Raw genomic sequence first — 18,900 nt, forward strand, 5'->3', positions numbered from 1 at the left:
TGGCGATTCCAAGGATTGAACTCAGGAATCTGAATCCAGCTCTGCCACCTATCAGGGCTGTGACCTGGGCACCTTCTTTTCACCTCACTAGGAATCAGTTTCCTCATCACTACAGTGGGGATAGTTATTTCACAGAAAGCTCTGAGGACCAAACAGGAAGACATTTCTAAAGGGCCTAATACACTGCTTGAAACATGGAAAAGGAAAATTATTGATCAATACACTAATAAGCCTTTGATCTTCTCCTTTCTCTTCCCATCCTCTCTTAATTCTGAACCAGCAGGTTGGGATTTATAATTCTGATGTCCACCATCTTTGTTTGGAAGCACTGGGTAGGGGAAGGGATACATTCATTGCAGTCAAACTCAGGAACGGTTTAAAAACTCAGATCTCTCCACCTGGGTTGAGGGACAGAGCGTGGGAATCCCATGTGCTGGCCTCCGTTGTCCTGGCTCTTTTTAGACACCTGGAGTGAAGGAAGCCCACCTCACAGGCTCGTGACTGGGTGGCGGGACCACAGCTTGCTCCTGGACAGCAGCCACCAGGGCAACAGAGGTGACACTGGGTCACACAGATTATGAGGGGCTGGCCTAACAAGTCGACCAACGTACCTACTCTCAAGGGATTTTTTTTTGTCCCTAAAAAAAAAAAAAGAGAGAGATCGATTCATTCTTTCATAAAGAGACTCTGGTTTATCAAAAGTCCATGTTGTGAGCTCTAGAACAGCTGGCCTGCTGAGTCAGCTCAATATTCATCTCTCCCTCGCTGTCTCTCTGACAGAGAAACCTGGGGCAGGAGGACCCCCGAGGAATACCATATCACAGGTGTCTCTGCTAATATCAGAATCCAGTAGGGCAGCCCTTTTGGAGCTACCTCAGAGCCCTCATCTGACAGATGAAGAAGCCGGGTGAGCTGATTTCTAAGGTACTCTGCAGCTCCAAAATTCTGCGATGCTGCATCTCTACTTCACAAGCTGCTGTCTTCAAGTGTCAGCATGAACACGGAGAGTGCACGCCTGAGCTAGGTTACTGGCAGACAGATCTGGTCATGGGGTTTGGAATATGTCCTACCACGTGTCTTGGAAAGAAATACAGAGTAATGGGGGGGGGTGGCAGTGGGGGGTGCATGCAAATGGAAACAAACTGCCAAAGGGACACATGGGCCTTTCAAATTACAGGATATTATTAAGTCACTGCACTGTTTCCTGACATCTCTGGGGACGAAGCTTCTGTCACCGTCTCCTGAAAACGTGGCAGCTAGGCCCAGTCCCTGTCAGGTAACAGGCTCAGCAAATGCTGGCTGAATTGAATTGGACAAGCCTTTTAACCTCCCTGAACTTTAGTCTCCTCCTCTCAAAATGGACACAGTATCAATCTGCCTCTAGTTGACTGGCTGGGCTTATACCTTTCTGGAGACTGATATCCATGCTAAGCCTATGATCATTTCTGCTTCCTGTAAGATGCCCTTCAAAATCAAGTCGGAACTCTGCCTGAGAGTTCTCAAGCTCTAAAATCAATCCTTTGTGCACACAGAAGAGGGGAGCACGTTTGTATGTGGCTGTGAGGACGGAAACCCATCTCAGACACAGGTAATTGCAGCAGTTCCTTCGAATGTTACCTTTCAGCTAATCCCCCTTTAGTGAGGCTTGAAATGATTATCGGATCAAACGGCTCTTCAGTTCCTGAAATCGTGATGCCAAGGGGCCCCCCATAGCGCTTAAGCTCCACGGTGTAAATAATTGCTCCGGAACTTTCTTGCTCATCTGCAATAGATGCCAACGAGTCATAACTGGTTTCTTCGGAAGATGCAGAGTAACAAGACACGCATATTCATACATAAAGTAAGAAATTCAGAATATCATCGTCAAAGCATTGTGTCTCAGAAAAGAACTATTTGGGGAAGCAGCACTTCCTTCGTAGGATACGACATTCTGATGTAGGGAGGTAGCTGTCACCAGTGTCAGGGAAGGGCGTCTCTGCCTGATGACTTAAAGCTGTGAGTGGGCCACCCAGCCGGCACTGCAGGCCCTTCAAGACGATGTCCCTGCCCAACAGGGCTTGCCCAGCATTTGTGGGTGTGCCACAAATATCTGGGGACTGAACACACGGCGGAGAAGGCAATACGGGTGGAGAGTCAGATCGGACCACACAATTCCTATTTGCAGGCTTTACAAGCAAGCTCACTTCCAATGTAGAAGAGTTGATTTTACTCATGGTTGGAGTGAACTTTAATATATCCATGGTTAAGTGGGGCTTAGAGAGGTTGGCTCGGAAATCTAGAAGCCCTTCCCTATCACTCCACCGACTGTGTCTCACCAAGTGAATCTGATTCACAAACACATGGATGTTAAAACAGAGCGCTGAAGGATTGCCTCCCCTCTGTTCTTGAGATGAGGAGCCGTGTAAGTCATGTTTTACTAGCACAGATCAGGCTGACGCACTGTCATGAACTAATTTTCACTATTTAATGTAAGAATGAAGGAAAACACCCCTAAGTGTGGTCTGCCTAAAGCAGTGACTGGAAAGATGTCATGGGACACCTTCAACATGGTTGGGTGTTTTGACTGTGTCAAGGTTGCAAATAGGAAGTCTCAGAATTCCAAGGATTTTGTTTGCTTATGACATACTTAGAGTTCTTGAGCATTTCTTGTTTTATTCCTCAGGTCTGGGAGCTGTGAATGGTTAAGGAGCTGTTTCATTTATTGTACCTAAAGATACAATGAAATGGTCCGGTAGATACTTTAACAAAATAGTCAGTTTTTATAGTTAGGCTGTATCCTAGTGAAGCATTAACACAGTCCCATTTCTGCCATGAGCAGCTGTTCATTTATGATATAAGACCCTAAAATAAGGAGGAATGGAAAAGCTTGAATTAACAATTCAATTATCTTTGGGTGTGCAGTGAAGAATTATAACGAATATAAAATGAAAGGTCTATGGAGGAATGTGGGAAGTGGTGCGTACCCTCCTGCCAGCACTTACTTCCCTTCTGGCCGTGGATTGGGAGCTCTGGAATGTACCCACTGCCTCCACTTCCTCAAGGCTCTAGCTACTCTTAAGAAGCTCCATACATACGTTTTTCACAGAACCAGAACAAATAATCCTAAAATTTAAATGGAATCACAAAAGACCCAGAATTGCCAAGGCATTACTGAAGAAAAAGAATGAAGCTCCCAGATTTCAGACAATACTACAGAGCTACAGTGATCAAAACAACCTGGTATTGGTACCAAAACAGACATATGGACCAATGGAACAGAATAGAGAGTCCAGAAATGAACCCACAGACTTTTGGTCAATTAAGCTTTGACTAAGGAAGTAAGAATACACAATGGAGAAAAGACAGTCTCTTTGACAAGTGGTGCTGGGAAAGCTGGACGGCGGCATATACATCAGTGAAGTTAGAACACTCCCTCACTCCATACACAAAAATAAATTGTGATGATATTTAGTTATGCATTTTAGAAGTCTTTTATAAGATTATTATTTAGAATATGTTAGTAGTATTTGCAAGATGGAATGATGTGATATTTGGAATTTCTTCAAAATAAGTCAGTGTGTAGGTGAGGGAGTGGAGCTGAAGCAAGACTGATGCTAGGTGATGTACGATGATTCATTATACCTTCTCCCTCTATTTTAAAATACATTTTCACAGTAATTCTTTAAAAAATATATATTAATTCCCTTAGATACCCCATATAGATGTGTTGAGTAAACAGATATTTAAGTAGTTCGGCTTCCTCACTCTCACAGATGATGGTGGTGGTGGCTGGCCGGCCACTGTCTCACCCAGACCCTCTGACCCATCTGCCCACGGGCAAGTTCCCAGAGCATCCCACTGCCGCTGCTCCTGAGGAGGCCCCAACTCCGCTCTGCCTGGTTTTTCACAGCAACGGTTTCTTCCTAAATTGTTTTCCTACGGGGCACCCAGCCTTTGTCCCTCTCCCCTAGTCCTGTCAACACTTAACACTTTCTCTTTCCTTCCCGGAATATTTTTAAAGCATATATCTGAATGTGTTACTTTCTTACTTGAGGCTTTTCATCACTTCCCCAATTCCTGAAGGATAAAATGCAACCCCTTGGCAGGAACTAGGATGGAGCCTCTACGTCCCCAGGGGCTCCACCATCCTTTCCCATCCCAATCCAACCTCCCAATCTCTCTCCCCACTGAACCACCCATGGTTCCTTCAAAGGCACTTTTCTAACATCTTTCCTTGCATCTTACTCCCTGGGCACAAACATCTTTCTTTCCGTGGGGAATTTCTATTCTCACTTTAAAACTTGGCTCAGATGTCTTATCTTTCAGGAAGCCTTCCTGGCTCCTCAGATGTGACTAGAGATCTTTCCTATGAGATCCTGCAGTTCCTGTGTATCTTCAAGTGTTTCTCAACTTCTTTTTTTAAAATTGTTGCCTCCTGTCTTCCTGCCGAGGAGAAAAATTAAGTTAAATTTAAATTCTCCCTAACAGGACAAATTAAAAATGAAGGATTTGGTCAGGTAGAGCTGAGCTTTGGAGGGTCAGAAACCATAATAACATAATATTTAAGATTCTTTGCCTCCTGAGAACCAATTTTTGCCCCTGTCAGGAATGCATGTTCTAGTATACATTTTTCACTCCATGTTTTGATGATCTTTCTGTGTGCCTCCTTCATTAGAATAGGATTGCCTTGGAAACAGATTTTTTATCTTCACATCCCCAGACTCTAAAATTATGCCTGGCGCCAAGGACACTCCAGGAAATGCCCAAATGAGCAAAAGGACAAACGACTGTTAGCACTGCAGTCAGTGGTTCCCCGCTTTGTGCGTCACCCTCCTCCCGGCTACTCCAAGGTCTAGTTTCCTTCTCCGAGGTGGACGCAAACCCAATCAAGATCATTTAAAGAGCAAGATTAAAGCCTGGGCTGTCTCAGTGGCGACAGCGAATCTAGCACATGCTCCCTCCATCGCCCCAGGAGGGTCTGAGCCAGCTTCAGGCTGCACTTCCAAATTCATCTGCCTTCTCGGGCGGGCGTCGGCCCAACTGGCAGCTGTAAGGCCCTGAAGCTTAGGAGGAAAGTGCTAACTGCCATTTATGCTCAGACCATTTTGGAGGTGGAAGCACTCCAAGATGCTCTCTCCTTGAGGCTGCTCCAGCTCAGAAAGGAGCAACTGGAGTGTCGAATCAGCACGGAAAACTTTCTGAGAAGGGAAAACGCAGGATCACCAGTAAGTTTCAAAGTGAGCCTCAACAGATGTTAATGATATTATGAACAGCTTGTATATTACAACAGAAGGTTTACCACTATTAGTGGAAGACAGGAAAGGGGGCCAGCCGACTTGTTTGTTCTGCTCAGCTCTAGTTAAGAAAATTAATGGGACCACGGAACAGATGCAAAATTGCAGCATCACTTATCTGCAATGCTATTTTCAGGCTCCTTGAGTGCCGCCTGTTTAACAAAATGGATGCTATCTGGCTTGAATCCGTAACGGCAGCTGCTTCTGTGGCCAAATTGGAGGCTTGGATTTGGGAGAGAGCCCTTGGCATGCATAAATGTACAGGTCAAGCAAAGTTCACTTCAACTAAAAGTGATGGAACTCATTTCGCAGAGGATGGTGGACAGACCTGAGAAGATAAACTGTTTAGAACAACACCCTCTACAGCTTCCTCACTGTTGTGAGGTCATTCTACCTGGCCATCTCAAGATAATGTTCCAAGGCGTTGCTGAGCGTGTAAGAGTAGAATTTGCATTTCCTTAGGTAAGCGATCATTTATACGTCTCCGAGTCAGGCTGCCTCATGACAGTGCTTTCCCAAGGGTAGTCTTAGGACCAGCAATTTCAGCCTTATCTGAGAACTTGTTGGAAAGACCAGTCCTCCGCTCCATCCCAGACCTGTAGGAATCTGAAACTCTGGGGGAGGGGAGCCCAGTCACCTGGGTTTTAACTGGCCCTCTGGGTGACTGTGAGGCTGACTTGAATTTAAAAGTCATTACCACTTTAAAAGGGAAGAGTACTTTTTTGGAAAAAATTTCGTATCATAGGTTCTTGCAGCCATGCTCTTGCCAAAACAACCCGTCACCACTCCCAGCACAGCCAGGGTGGCTCTTGGTTGCTTGTGATGAGGCATTGCTGCCACTTCTATCTAGATTTGAGGGGGAAAAAAAGCGGCTGCAAATTAGCTGGCTTAACACTGATGAACTGAAAGAAAATATGAAAGCCCAAATCTTTGAAGGGCAGATTTAACTGGTACTAAGGCTAAAACTCTATTTGGAAATGTGAAAAGGTAATTTGCTTCAGATGGGACAAGCTGCAGCCTGGAAATGTTTCTCTATGCAGATTAGAGCCCATGAAGGGAAAACACTGAATTTATAGTCTCTGCAAACATGCTATGTATTAGAAGTGAGGGGCTCTGAAGCAAGAGAGGAATCATTAGCAGCTGTGTATTTGACTGGCACAAAGGCAGTGATACAAAGCAGGCCCTTAGGAATTATCTGGGACAGACTTGGAAGCCTCCATCTCTTTTCTCCCCACAATTCTCCCAAATTCTCTACTGTTTTGCTTCAAGGCTCCTTCTCAGATTTCCAAACTTCCCCCTCTTCATCTGCATTGGATCTAGATGCAGTCAAGGCAAAACTACAGATCTTATTTCAAGCGGGTTATTTGCATCTTTGGGGACCTGGGGATTAGCGAGCAGCCATTGTTCTGGAGGCTTGGACCCAGACAAGCACCATTTGGTGCTATTTGGTTTATGTTCCTGTGAGAACATGAATTTGAATTTGGGGTGGGGGACAGATCCCTACAATCCCAAGTGCTCCGAAAGATTTGGCCATTGTAAAAAATATAGCTAAAATTAATTTTAAAGGCTTCCTAATAATGGTTGTTGATAGCATTCATTGGGCCTTACTTGGCGCCATACATTATTGCTGAGTGCTTAAATATATTGCCTCCTTTGACACTTAAAACAGCCACGTGAAGGAGGCATTAAGTGGACATGACGGATGAGGACACCGATGGTCACTGACCAAACACTATGGCCTCACCCGCCTGCTTGAAGTCTTTTAATGGCTCCCCATTGGCTTCTAGGGTAAAGTTTAAATTTCTTAACATGGTTAGAAGGACCATAATGATCTGGCTTCAGTACATCCAAATCCATCTACTCACCCACTACCAAGTCCTTATACATACTTTTCGCTTCGGCTGTGTTGCTACCAGGACGTGCCACACTCTCTGACTTCCCTTTGGCTCACACTCTTCCTGTGGTTAATTCTAACAACACTTCCCAAATACCTTGAAGACCAAGGTCGTTAGAAGCATTTCCTTGAGCTTCCCAGGCTCCAATGGATACCCTCACATTCTTAACATTTTGTGTATAACCTAGAACGTGCATCATATTGTTAATCAGTGATTTTCTTCTGTTACTCCTAGGAGGTGGTAACTCCTATAAGGGCACAGATTGTGTCCCTTTTTGTCTAAGAACTCGCAGTCCCGAGCACCTTCCAGACACTAAATAAACGCTGATGGCATAACTGCATGGAAAACAAAGACTTAAACAACGTTTGAGAATGGTTCTACCGTCTCCTTGCGTAAGTACAGGCAGAGCAATGAAATGAGCGCAGTGGGACGATATGCTTACATTTTGAAGCAACATCTGTTAAACTCAATTGCAGTATTAACCGTCTTAGGAAACCAAGTTGTGTCAAATATGGTTATAAACTTTCTGTAACTGATGAGCGAACCGAGGATGGAGAGGAACAGACACTTAAGGAAAGAACTGGAAGACTCCTGGAGTAGGGAAAAGTCCAACACTAGCATGAGCAATGTTTTAGGGGGTAGGGAGTATGTACTGAATACTACCATCCTAAAGTACTGAGACAAAGGATGGCAGCAATTCAAGCCACCAGCTTAATTTCAGATTCAGCACAGTATCAAACTTCCACAATCAGTGACTGCCGTACGATTAATGCTTATTTCCCACTCACTGATATCTCGACCAAGGACCAGAACTAACCTGGGGAAAGGCACTTCAGGATGCAATCGTAATAAAAACAGTCCCCCGTTACTGAATACTGACTGTGCCAGTAAATCTCTCTCTCAATAAGCTCCAACAGCTCCCTGAGGTGGGTATTACTATGTGCACATTACTGAAAATGGAACTGAATCTCAGGCAGGTTAAGTAATTTGCCCAAACTCGTGCAGCTCGGATGTGTTAAGAGCTGGACTTTAAACGCAGGCCTGATTTTAAAGTGTGTGTTCTTTATGACTACTTAGTCTGCCTTGAACTAATCTGTACCCAGGTTTAACATTTTGAGTAACTTCCCCTCTTTGCTTTGCTCAATAGAAAAGCATTCGGTTACTCAAATTATACTTATCTTCTCAAGGGGGAAGAGGATATAGAAACACTCAGATTCTTCCAAATCAATGATCAGATTATAATTTTCAAACCTGCTATGAAAACATGCCTGAATGAATATATATTTTAGTATGCCAACTTGAGAAAACCTGGTTTGGGTAAATGTGTCTCTTGCACTCATATTTACAGTCTTTTAAAAAATTATTTATTATTTTTTAGTGGGGAGGAGGTAATTAGTTTTTTATTTATTTATAATGGAGGTACTGGGGATTGAACCCAGGACTTTGTGCCTACTAGGCACACACTCTACCATCCTATTTATAGTCTTATTTTGGGTAGGTGCATGGTTTTCAATGGAAGGATTTAGGATTTTTAAAACTGGACCTCTTAAAAATTAAAAAAAAAAAACAACAAACCTAACAAGTGTGATCATTACCATAATATTAGGCATAGGGACTGTCGGGGGGAAAGATCCAAAGGGGAAAAAAATCAGCTAAAGGAACAAAGCAACTGAAAGTAAGAGCTGGCTCTCAAGTGCTCAGTTCTTGTTTCTGAAACTTCTCCCAGTGTCTGCACAACCTGGCTTTGGAACTGGGAACATCGCCAACCACGAGCACCATGCATATTTATCTATGGCTTGACTTTTTCACTCTGCAAGGAAGGTAGCTGAGATCTGCTTAGCTTGGCAAATCATGCAAAAGGGATTTCTCTGCAGGGCTTTGCCTCTTCACTAGGACAGAACCCAGCCTGATGCTGGAGGCTTTATCCTTCTCTTTAAATACATCCCCCAAAGAAAGTGCCATTGAAATATGCTTGTAAGGAGAGAAATGCAAATGTTGGTGCAGGGTAGTAACTAGTGGAAATGTAAGCATATTTTAAAACAGTCATTATAAACCAGCTGTATTGATGGGTCTAACTACCAAGTTGTTTTGACTTTGAATAGGGTTCATGAATGCCTGGCCTGACACGACCAGGAACTCTGGATCTAGAGGATTAGATTCCAGGAGATTCCAGGATATTGACAATAGCCCATTATTGGTGGGTATGACATGATATCCAGTAGAAGCGCTCTTAACCAATCTCCCTTTAACCAATCTACTGGATTACTTGTGACTCTCCATCCTCTTTGTAAAATATACTGACCAATGCCTTTGAATGCTCCAGAGTAACAGGTTTCCCTCTCTAGGACCCCTGTGCACCTCTGTTCCTGCTACCAATTGAGACATAAGCTTAAAAATTTAGAGTCAGTTATGTTTATTCCCAAGCCTGTTTATGCCAGTTTTACTTGTTATTGTAACTATGTAATTTAATGAATCTTACAAAACCTATAAAATATGAGTATAATGCATCTATGAAAACAAAATCAAATGCTTTGGAAAGATCTGATAAGGGGGGTTATTAGGCAAAAATCAACTGTTAATTACCTAGAGGAAAAACTGGAAAACACTGGGGAAATAAAAATCTAACTGGAGTAAGCATTCAGATTGCTTTAAATTCTTTAAATTCACTGCATTAAAACAACACACAAGTCAATCCTGGAAATCACAAGCTGTTTATTATGGGTACAGCTTAGGCAAACAAGTAAAAAGACTTGTAACTACGATCAGCAGAAAGTGTTGGCTTTACCCATAAGAATGGCAAACTTTGAGATGAAATGTTTATGTTATAGATATATGGCACTTCCTGTAAATCCCCACATTAGTTGACTCTTTCAATTCATGGACTTTTTTTCAATTAGCTTGGGTTCTTACCATAATCAGATAAAAGGGCTCCTGCAGGGGGGCTACTTAGGTTGTTGGGCCTTGGCCCCCGGCAGGTCACGACTAAGTTTGCTAGAAACGAGAATCTCAGGCCCACCTGGGGGCAGTGCTCAGGAAGGGTGTTTTAACAAACTCTTCAGGTAATTCGGAGGCCTTCTACAGTTTGACAAGCATGCTCTCCTGCATGTATTCACATATTACTGGGAGCACTAAAACTGGATACAGCCCTTTTAGAAAGCAATGTGGTACAAGACTCATCAGGAACCACAAAAATTTCCTTTTTATTTTGATTCAGCCATTCTACTTCCACGAGTATTTCCTAAGGAAATAATTCAAAAGAAGAAAAGTTGGATGAAGATATCCACGCATAAAAATACCCACAGTTGTGTCACATACAGTAATGAAACGACTGGAAGTGATATCAGTAAGAAGGAAAGAATGGTAAGTAAGTTACAGGCAGTAAATGAGCATCATAGATATTAAGGGCTTGTGCAACGATAACATGCTTCTTGAGCTAAGTAAACAACATTAACGCACTGTAGTCATAATTAAGTAACATAACCGTCAATCAGAAAACGACCAGTTCCATTGTATTAGGGTGATACCAGGTGATGATTTAGTTTCACCTTTAAAAAATTATTTCAATACAGTTGTAATAATGTTTCTATAATGAAAAGCTCTATCATTTAAAAGCATCATTATTTAAAATTCATACTTCACTCTCGACGCGCAGTTTAAAGCCCCTCTTAACTACGTGAAACACTGCGGCAATGTCGCGAGCCAGCTGCTGCGTGTGAAACACCGAGATCTCACGTCTCCTGTGACAGACGGGTGGTTAGAGGAATCAGTCCTAACTAGGGAGGCCACCATACCTGAGTTGTCCTCATCCTTGCGGATTTTGAGCTTCACCAGGTCTTCACACTGCTGGAGGATCTGAACGGCGTCTTCCATGGAACAGTTGTCCAGTCGGATGTTGTCTATGGCAAGTAGTTTATCCCCCAGTTCCAGGGTCCCAGTTCTGTTAGTAAACGCAGAGCGACGCACGCTTAATGATGAGCACGTCACGAGAACATTTAAGAGGCACTTAGCGTAAAGTGGCATTACAGTAGTCTTTAGAGGAAATAAGGGTCTTCAAATTTTTAAACTGTATTTTAGTGACAAATCCCTTTTTTCCAGTCTGATTTTGGATGGCTGCCATGACATTAAAGTGCAGAGTATTAAGAACATTTTTCTCATGCTTTTTTTTTTTCAATTAGACCAGGACAACTATATAAGCTTCGCTCAGGATTCTAAGGTTCCTAGGAGGGCGGGTAAAGGGCCTGGGTTTACAGAGACCAGGTGTCCTTATGCTTCTCCACGTTGTTCACCTCCTTTGATCCCTGCTGGCCCAGATAGTAGGAGAGGGTTGAGGGAGTGAGGGGAGTCAAGGTGGGATGGGCTGGGATGGCAGGGGAGGCTCTGAGTCTTGGTGTGTCTGTCATTTCCACCTGCACTGGGAAACTCACTGTGGGGAGAAAAGGTGACTTTATAAACATGACTATAACAAAAGAGAATATGAATGGGAATGCATGTATGTATACATATGACTGAAACACTATGCTGTACACCAGAAACTGAGACAACATTGTAAACTGACTGTACTTCAATAAAAAAAAGCAAAGCAAAACAAAACACCATGTTATCAGTGGCCATTGAGAGTCTAATACTGGCTGTGGACTGCTTCAGGTCTGCTGAAAGTTTTTAAGGTTCATCATGAAATGAGAAAAACAGTAAGAATGTATATGTGCTTATATGTGCTTCTTATGCATATGCACACATATTTGTAAGGAAGGTTACGTTTTGGGTAAGAACCATCCTTTATGCTTTATGTCTGTGATAGAGATTGCTAATTGCTTCCCAGCATCCACTCTCCCTGTCCTTCTAGGTCACCCCCTAAAGATGCACACCCCTGACTCTCAGCACCACCCCTAACTCCCCTCTGACGGCTAGAAAATCACAGTGACTGGACAGAGCCGGTGGGGACGGCACAGCTGCCTCTCCAGCTCTGCATAGCCTGCCCACTTCCCATCTGCTGTACGAAAGATGAACTTCTGTCTTGTTGGATCCACTCTATGATTCTCCTTGTCACAGCATCTGAGCCAATATCTCTGTATCTAAACTCACACAACGTCCTTCCTACTTTTTGAGTATTAAAGTATTTATTTAATGAAATGACTGTGATAATAGATGGGATTTTTTAAAAGTCCTTAATTCAAAATTTTAAAAAGTTAACAGTATCATCAATATTCCCAATCACTTAAAAATAGTTTTTTTTTTGTCTATGAAACTGAAAGTCTGAGACTCCCTGATTTTGGTGGTCTATGGACCACATAGGAGACATAAACACTGTTCAAGGCTCAAGGACCCGGCTTGACTAGGGAGGACATTCTGACATCTAGCAAAGCTCTCCCACAAATCAGTATCTCCTTGTGGGGCGACTCTCATAATTGGGACCACTTCTAGTTTTTCACCTGGAAAGTGAAGGAAGATGATCAGTGAAGGAGAGGCTATGCTGGACTCATGAAAGACTCTAAAAGTTTTTTGAATGATTGTTGTCTGCACTGGGTGCAGAAGTAATTTGACATGGGGGGAGAGCTCTACATGGCCACTGATGTTAGGAATGTCAAATACGATTGATTAATAGTGGCTGCCTGGAAAACATTGAGAACACCATGATCCACTAGCAAGGTTGTCTTAGGTGTGGAAGGGGTCATTTCTGCTGTAATTAAGACATGCCCTGGGATGAACCAGAAAATCCATCATTCTCACCTGTGCGCCACACTGCCTTTCTTGATATCTGATATGACAAGGGGGTCTCCTGGTTTCCTACTGGATGGTGCTGTAATAATGAAGATAGAATAGTCACAACTTCGTATCTGTGATTCACCCACTACTATACAGGTCCCGTTCTATAGCAACTGTTAATGCAAGTACAGTTTGTATGCACGGCAAAGATGATCAGCAAATGAATTAAAAAATGTGCACACTACCCTTTCTTGATATAAAGATATGTTTGTGTTAAGGTGCTTATAAACTTGAAAGCTAAAGCAAAGTTATTTTAAATTTGCAACTGGAGAATGCAACTGGAAAGCTGTCCAGCAGGTTTAAATCTGTTTCAATCTGTGACTCTCAAGAGAGGGAGGTGAAGGTGAATAACCTAATAGGAGAGCATTAAAAGCAACAAGGGGGCTCCCCTTAGTGGAACCTGCATGTGACCCCTTCTCCCATCCCTTCTGTCACTCCTTACCAGGGAGGAGACACCACTCTTCATTGGACCCTGACAAATTATTCAAGTGTACTGGGTGGGAAAGTGGATGAGAATCACTGATGTAAAATTGTTCTTAATTTTCCATTAGGAAATCTTCTGCTAGACAGACTGTAAATCTTAAGATTTTACTCACAAATTCATACTTAGAATGCTCTGAAATGTTCAGGAATGTGACTGATGCTGTTTACTTATATTTTTATATATATTCACATTCCATACACGTACATGTAACTTATATTGCATTTATAGATATCCTGCACAGTGGTTAGTTCGGGGCTTTATAACTTTTCTTAGGAATATTTCCATTTGGCAATAAGGACATAATAATAATGAAAAGCAATTAGTAATGAGTCTACTTGGAATTAATCCTGAAAATGAACTATAGTCCATATAAGTACAAAAATATCATCTTGACTGAGAAAGTTTACATTTAATTTAGAAGTTCAATAATTAAAATGAATACCAGCATCTGTAAACAACAGTTTGCTTCCAAGAGATGTTTTACCAACCTGAAACCTGGACTGATTTTCTTCTAAGGATCATTAAAAGGCCCCTAAAGTAAGATTTTATTATAAACTGTTTAATAAAACCCCATAATAATAATAGAACCATATCATATCCTATAATCCCATCTGAATTCCAGGAAAATGTTTATGCACAAGAACAGATGGTTTAATATCTCAACACATCATTGAAAGAAAAAGCAAACACATATACCAATATCTTACCCACTGTCTGAGTCAGTCCACAGTAAATGTTAACGGGACTTCAATCATTACTCTTAGCTTCTAGCAAATAATGCCAAACATTCTGCTCACTACAATTAATTCATAATTTAAACCTTCACTCAATGATCTGATATAATTCTACGAGAGAAATATAAACATCTAGCATTTTTTACTCATGTTACATTTCAGAACAGCAAATTGTCCTGGGCATAGGGCACAGATATAAAAAACTTTGTTATGACCGGCAAATACAACTTTTCTAGCATTTGCCAATGAACTTACACAATATTTTCCCGAGCTTTAGTAACCATCACAGAGCAGTCAATGTTTCTCTTAGTTTAAAAAAAAAAATCCTGTTCCACTGAAATGGTCTGAAACAAAAGAATAGTAGAGGCAACAAACTATATCCAATCTATCTCTTTCTTGTAACAGGGGAAAACAACATGGTGACCTCTTGGATAAACCTGCATAGCTTTGCAAAGAGGTTTGAAACTTACGCTCAACAGACATGTCAGGTGGCCATTTCACGTTTACCACGTTCTTGTCTTTCTCCTTTAACCAAAGTCCATGCTTGAGGCTTGAAAGATTCATCAAGAGCTCTCTGTTCCCCTCCAGACGCTACTGTGTAACAGTGTTCAGCGCCATCTCTGAACCCCACCCTCCAGGGATACAAATGATGTTAACGATCTTTTTTTTTTTTTTTTAAGTTTTCTTCTTCCTGCATGTGCTGTTTCTCTGCTTTTCTTCTTTGTTTTCGGTAATAGTCTCACACATTAGATTCTTTCTTCCAAGTGCCTGTTTTTTCCTTAGCTGTCTGTTCACATTAAAGATGGCCCTACAAAGATGTTTGAAACCTTGGTGCACCTGAGTGGGGCTTGTGGACTATGGTCATCCTGCATAATTCAGGCCAGGCTGTTTCTTTGGGTCAGACGACCTGGATTCTTCCTCCTACTCAGAGGGGATTAAGCCTGGCTACCTGGCGTCTTTGAGCTTCTGGGAGAGGACCAGCAGTCTCCACGTTCAGTGTTTCACTGAATCTCTGCTTTCAGAGCAGGACTGGTACACTCAGCCATGCCCTCTCAGTCTAGAGATTCTCCCTTTCACACTTTCCAGAGGATAAAACCAGGCTTTTGCCAGGGAGGGGAGGGGTGACTGGTGGTTCTGAGTTGGGGAAGGCATCTAAGGGACTAATTCATTCCTAACAGACTTTCAACCAATCCTCCTGCCTTCTTAGTGCTACCATCCCTCTCACCTCCAGAAGTTCCCAGTTCCAGGACCAATCCCACCACTTCCCTTTTTTGGGAGTTTAGGATGCAAATCAGGCTCGTTGTCAGCCCTCCCTTCTGCTTCTTCAGTCTTTCTCCATCTTCTTTGCCACTTGCACATTTGGTTGCTGTTATCTGTTTCCCTTTTCCTCTTCTCCTTCTGAGTTTCTGCCTTTTGAAAAATCTTACACTGTCATTTAAAAATAGAGCATGGGGTGGGAGCAGAGCTAAATGCCTGTGTTCAAGCTATCATCGTTTAACTCCCGAAGTTTCAAAATCACTGGTCATCTTTTGCTATCAGAAACTTGTTCTCAGCAGGGAATGGCTCAGGGGTAGAGTGCACACTGAGCATGCACGAGGTCCTGGGTTGAATCCCCAGTACCTCCATTAAAATAAATAAATAAACAAACCTAATTACCCCCCCCCAAATTTAAAACCAAACTTGCTCTCATAGTGAACATGGATTCTTTTCCTCTCAGTTGTTGGAAGAGGTAGAAAATGACAGTCCCCAACCTTTGTTCAAAGCACTTTTTCTGTATCCGAAAACAGGTGAAATCTTCTGAATGTTGAAGCTGAGTAAATGTGAATCATTCCAAGAACATTCTATAATGTCTATCAATCATGGAACTTGCTCTGCCAGTCAAGGTTCTTTGCTCAAAGGGCCTGAGAAACTGTCCAAACTGCATTGGAAAAGCACACAGACCCCTATCCCCACCCCCACACTCACAATCAATCAGTTTTACTTTAATTGTAACCATATCTATACACACACACACACACACACACATATATATATATATATATATACACATATACACACACATACACCACCTGGCAAGTAAGACTAGTTATTTGATTTGAAATGGAGCAGCGAGTAGAGTTCTTATTGCAAAGTTGGCAAAAAACAACAACAAAACAACCAGGAGCCATTCTCTTCTAAATATGTTTAAGACTTAGGGTGAAAATGTCAGATTTGTTGTGTTTGTTATAAAGGCTGCTTCATGATTTTGTATATATATAAAAAGCAAACCTTTTCTTCCTGCAAACAATTCAGTCTCAACTGAAAAGGAAAGCTAACAAATGAACTGTACCCAGAAAATGCTGTCTTTTGCTTTTCTCACACAGGATTTGGGAAGATTCATCAATCAGACGGCGTCACGGATGGGTGGTGGTGTGACAGCACAGCCAGTGCTAAGTCAGACAGAACACGGTTGAATCCCTGCTTAGCCTTGTATTAGCTCTGGGTCTTTGGGCAGGTTATCCAGTGAAGCCTTACTTTCCTCGCTGTGAAATGGGCACAGAGGTTACAGGGCCGCTTTGAGAATTAAATGGGAAAAAACATATAAACTGCATATAAAGTGCCATGTGTGGTACAAAGTGACAAAACTCCCTGTAGTAAAACCTCAAAAGAAAACATCGATACCAAAAGTCGGCTTTCCTGCCAACGACACACGGCACAGACAGCCGGGGTTCTGTGACCTGAAAGGCAGGCGGGCTGCGTTGGAGGGTAGGGGCTCTGGGTTCTGACTGGCTGAGGGGTCCGAGCTTCTGGGTGCTGCTTCTTGTCCCCAGCCGCATCTTTCTGCTTGGCTGTTCCACTTTATTTGCTATAATAAATTACTCCATATTGTAGCAGTAACATCAATAAAAGGAATGACTGATGCTAATGTGCTATGAAGGTCTCATCAGGAACTTCGGAAAATTAGTCTAAAACTGTTCGCCACATCCAAAATCAGAGGGACTCACTTCTCACTCAGTTAGGTATGAAGAGGGAGCCTTATTAAGCCAAGTGTGAAGGTTCTGATGGAGGCCCTTTTCTCCCTACTCAGGGTCTTCACAAGATGAAGATACAGAAAGTGGACTTTGTATAGCGTGAGACACACCCATAAACCCCTGTGCTGCCTCAGTTTCCCTAACAATACGGGCGTGTGTATGTGTGTGAAGAGGGTCCTTTGATGTTCTACTTAGGTAGTATAATTATGGTTGGCACTAAAAGTTGTGGAGTAGAGCTTTGCTTATAATATTTCATGAAACTCTATGTGGAGAATGAATAATGACTGTTATAATAATGAACATTTCTTGGGGTTCACAATGTGTTCTGGGCCCCTCACATATGCAAACTCATTTGATCTTCTTGACAATGCTACACAGAAGGTAATGAGGACGCTGTTTTACAGGCAAGGAAACAGCACAGAGAAATCAAGAGAGTCGGGACGTGGGGAGGTCTGGGCGCTGGGGCCTTGCTCTTCATCATTTTCCATGTTCATGCCTCTTCAGTTCACAAAGTTTTTGCACGAACATCCATACACATCAACCCCCTCAGAGCTCATTTCCTGGAGTGCACACTGGTTAGAACACTGTTTCCAGATAGACTCCTTATTCATTCACTCAACAAAGACAGAGATTAAACCAGCACCTTGCATGTGCCAGGAACACACCCAGGAACTGACCATTTCATGACAGTAAAAATAACTCAAGGCCCATTGTGATTATTAATTGAAATTTGCCTTTAAGCAAAATGTTATTTGTGAATATAAGCTTTGTGTTCAGAGAATGTATGTGTTTCTATCTTCCAGTGTGGGAGGAGGTAAATTCTTTGCATCATTAGTGAATTTACTGGATATGTAATCCTTTGCAAAATATAACTATAGGTATTCAAAAAATTTACAGAGCAGTAAGATTCTTCAAGTTTTAATGGGCTTCCCTGAGAGGCCGAGGGTTTACATCTACTACTAGGTATTCACCACGCTTACTGGCGTAAGTCCATCAGTTACAAGAAGCAAAGGTTAAGAGAAAGCTTTCTTCATGTGCCTTAGCTGAGTAATCTGAGGGATGTGCAGTCCATCCTTTAGTGAGATGTGCCATCAAATTCAATCCCACATCTTCTCTGTGCTGAAGCAAAGCACTGGTGCAGATATTCCAAAGGAGATGCTGATTCCACTCCCAACATTCTGGTTTTCTTTCTCTCTAGTAAATTCTGCATTCTTAGCTGGCAAAATATGAGTATGCATTTTCCACAAGGACACGCAAACTCAGGATGGTGAAGATGAGTTGTGTAAATGGCGCAGTAGCTCTAGAAGGGCTGACGGGCACGTCTGACAAGCTTATGCATCTTTTCTCCACCCAGGAACAGCACTAACCTTTAGCTTACAGCTGGCTAAAATTCAGGCCATCCTTGTGGGGCTTTGGGGGTCATTTCCACGACTGGTATTAAAATTAGTGTTGGGGGGAGGGTATAGCTCAGTGCTAGAGCATATGCTTAGCATGCATGAGGTCCTGGGTTCACTCCTTAGTACCTCCACTAAAAAAAAATAAAACTAGTTTTAGAAGTAGTATTTCGTACATATGTAACACCATCATAAAGCATAATTTTAAATGATTCTTTACGTGAATAAAATATTTTGTAGTTGTGGGTACATGGCTACACCTAAAACAAACTGAACATACAAATATAGACTTTGAAAAAGGACCCTATCACAGGATTAGTTTTTGAAGGGATACTCTATAGTTAAA

General features: G+C 42.3%; 1 protein-coding gene across 10 annotated transcripts in view; it reads right to left on the bottom strand.

Annotated features, from left to right (window-relative positions):
- GRIP1 (glutamate receptor interacting protein 1) overlaps positions 1-18,900 on the bottom strand; it is a 619,135-nt gene that overhangs the window by 56,794 nt on the left and 543,441 nt on the right. For all 10 annotated transcript variants that reach the window (XM_072973033.1, XM_072973029.1, XM_072973032.1 and 7 more), the window contains 3 exons: positions 12,896-12,965; positions 10,960-11,105; positions 1,618-1,762 (listed from right to left, as the gene is read on the bottom strand). In XM_072973033.1, coding sequence (XP_072829134.1) covers positions 1,618-1,762; positions 10,960-11,105; positions 12,896-12,965 — 361 coding nt within the window. The remainder of the gene's footprint in view (positions 1-1,617; positions 1,763-10,959; positions 11,106-12,895; positions 12,966-18,900) is intronic.

This window comes from Vicugna pacos, chromosome 12, assembly GCF_048564905.1.
Source record: "Vicugna pacos chromosome 12, VicPac4, whole genome shotgun sequence".
Lineage (NCBI taxonomy): Eukaryota > Metazoa > Chordata > Mammalia > Artiodactyla > Camelidae > Vicugna > Vicugna pacos.